Source organism: Seriola dumerili, unplaced genomic scaffold (assembly GCF_002260705.1).
Source record: "Seriola dumerili isolate Sdu_G_001 unplaced genomic scaffold, Sdu_1.0 BDQW01016302.1, whole genome shotgun sequence".
In the NCBI taxonomy this organism is placed as follows: domain Eukaryota; kingdom Metazoa; phylum Chordata; class Actinopteri; order Carangiformes; family Carangidae; genus Seriola; species Seriola dumerili.
The window spans coordinates 1-989 of record NW_019190557.1 but is presented as its reverse complement, the minus strand read 5'-3'; the positions used below and the strand labels follow the sequence as shown (position 1 = coordinate 989).

At 41.9% G+C, this 989-nt stretch overlaps 1 gene segment (V, D, J or C); it reads left to right on the top strand.

Moving 5' to 3' along the window:
- The first annotated feature begins 297 nt into the window (after positions 1–297).
- LOC111240163 lies at positions 298–980 on the top strand. The segment is given in 2 exon segments: positions 298–526; positions 635–980. Coding segments are annotated over 2 exon segments (423 nt in total).
- The last annotated feature ends 9 nt before the right edge of the window (positions 981–989 follow it).

The window sequence follows — 989 nt, the reverse complement described above, 5'->3', positions numbered from 1 at the left end:
GGCTCTCTGACTTTGACAACAACAAACTCAAATAAATCATTTCCTGTTTTTCAAAAGCTTTAAATCTAACAATTAATGATATTTCTCGAAATAATTCCCTTTCTTAAATAAATATATTTTTAATGTTTCTCAAACTAAAGTTGATCCTTCTAGCATCAAATGAAAACAGATGAAAGGAGGTTTTACAAGAAATTTATTTGCAGTCATTAATTTAAATTCACATAAAGATGATCAGTGACAGATTTCTAATCAATACTCTGATCAATTGATTGATCCATTGAGAAACAGCATGATCAGAGTGATCCAAGTCCCTGTTGGAGTCAGTCAGAGCATTTCCATAGAGAGCCACTTTGCATCAGCAGCACCATGCTCCAGTGCTCTGGGAGAGTTTATAGTCCTGAGAGTTGAAGACTGGATGACTGACAGCTGTCCTTCATGACAACAGAAGACACAGAAATCCTCCTCATCAGAAACATGACTTTGGTCTCCGTCCTCATCTGGACTCTCCTCTGCTGCTGCTTCACAGGTAAAGTCCAGAGAATCAAACTCCTCTCCTCTATCACATTCCCGTCCCTCTGAAATGAAGCCGACAAAACCATGACGCTGCTTTATGTTTCTGTGTCTGTGTCCTCAGAGTCCAGAGGACAGGTCACAGTGACTCAGTCTGGAGCAGTGAGCTCTGCTCTGGGAGCCTCCGTCACCATCAGCTGTAGGACCAGTCGTGCTGTATATTATGATGGTTCTGACCACATATTAGCCTGGTATCAGCAGAAAGAAGGAGAAACTCCTAAACTACTGATTTACTGGGCAAATCGTAGAGCATCAGGGATTCCAGGTCGTTTTACAGGCAGTGGATCATACAGTGACTTCACTCTGACCATCAGTGGAGTCCAGGCTGAAGATGCAGCAGTTTACTACTGTCAGAGTTATCATGAAATCAACAGTCAGCGTGTGTTCACACAGTGAAAAAGCGTCATACAAAAACCTCC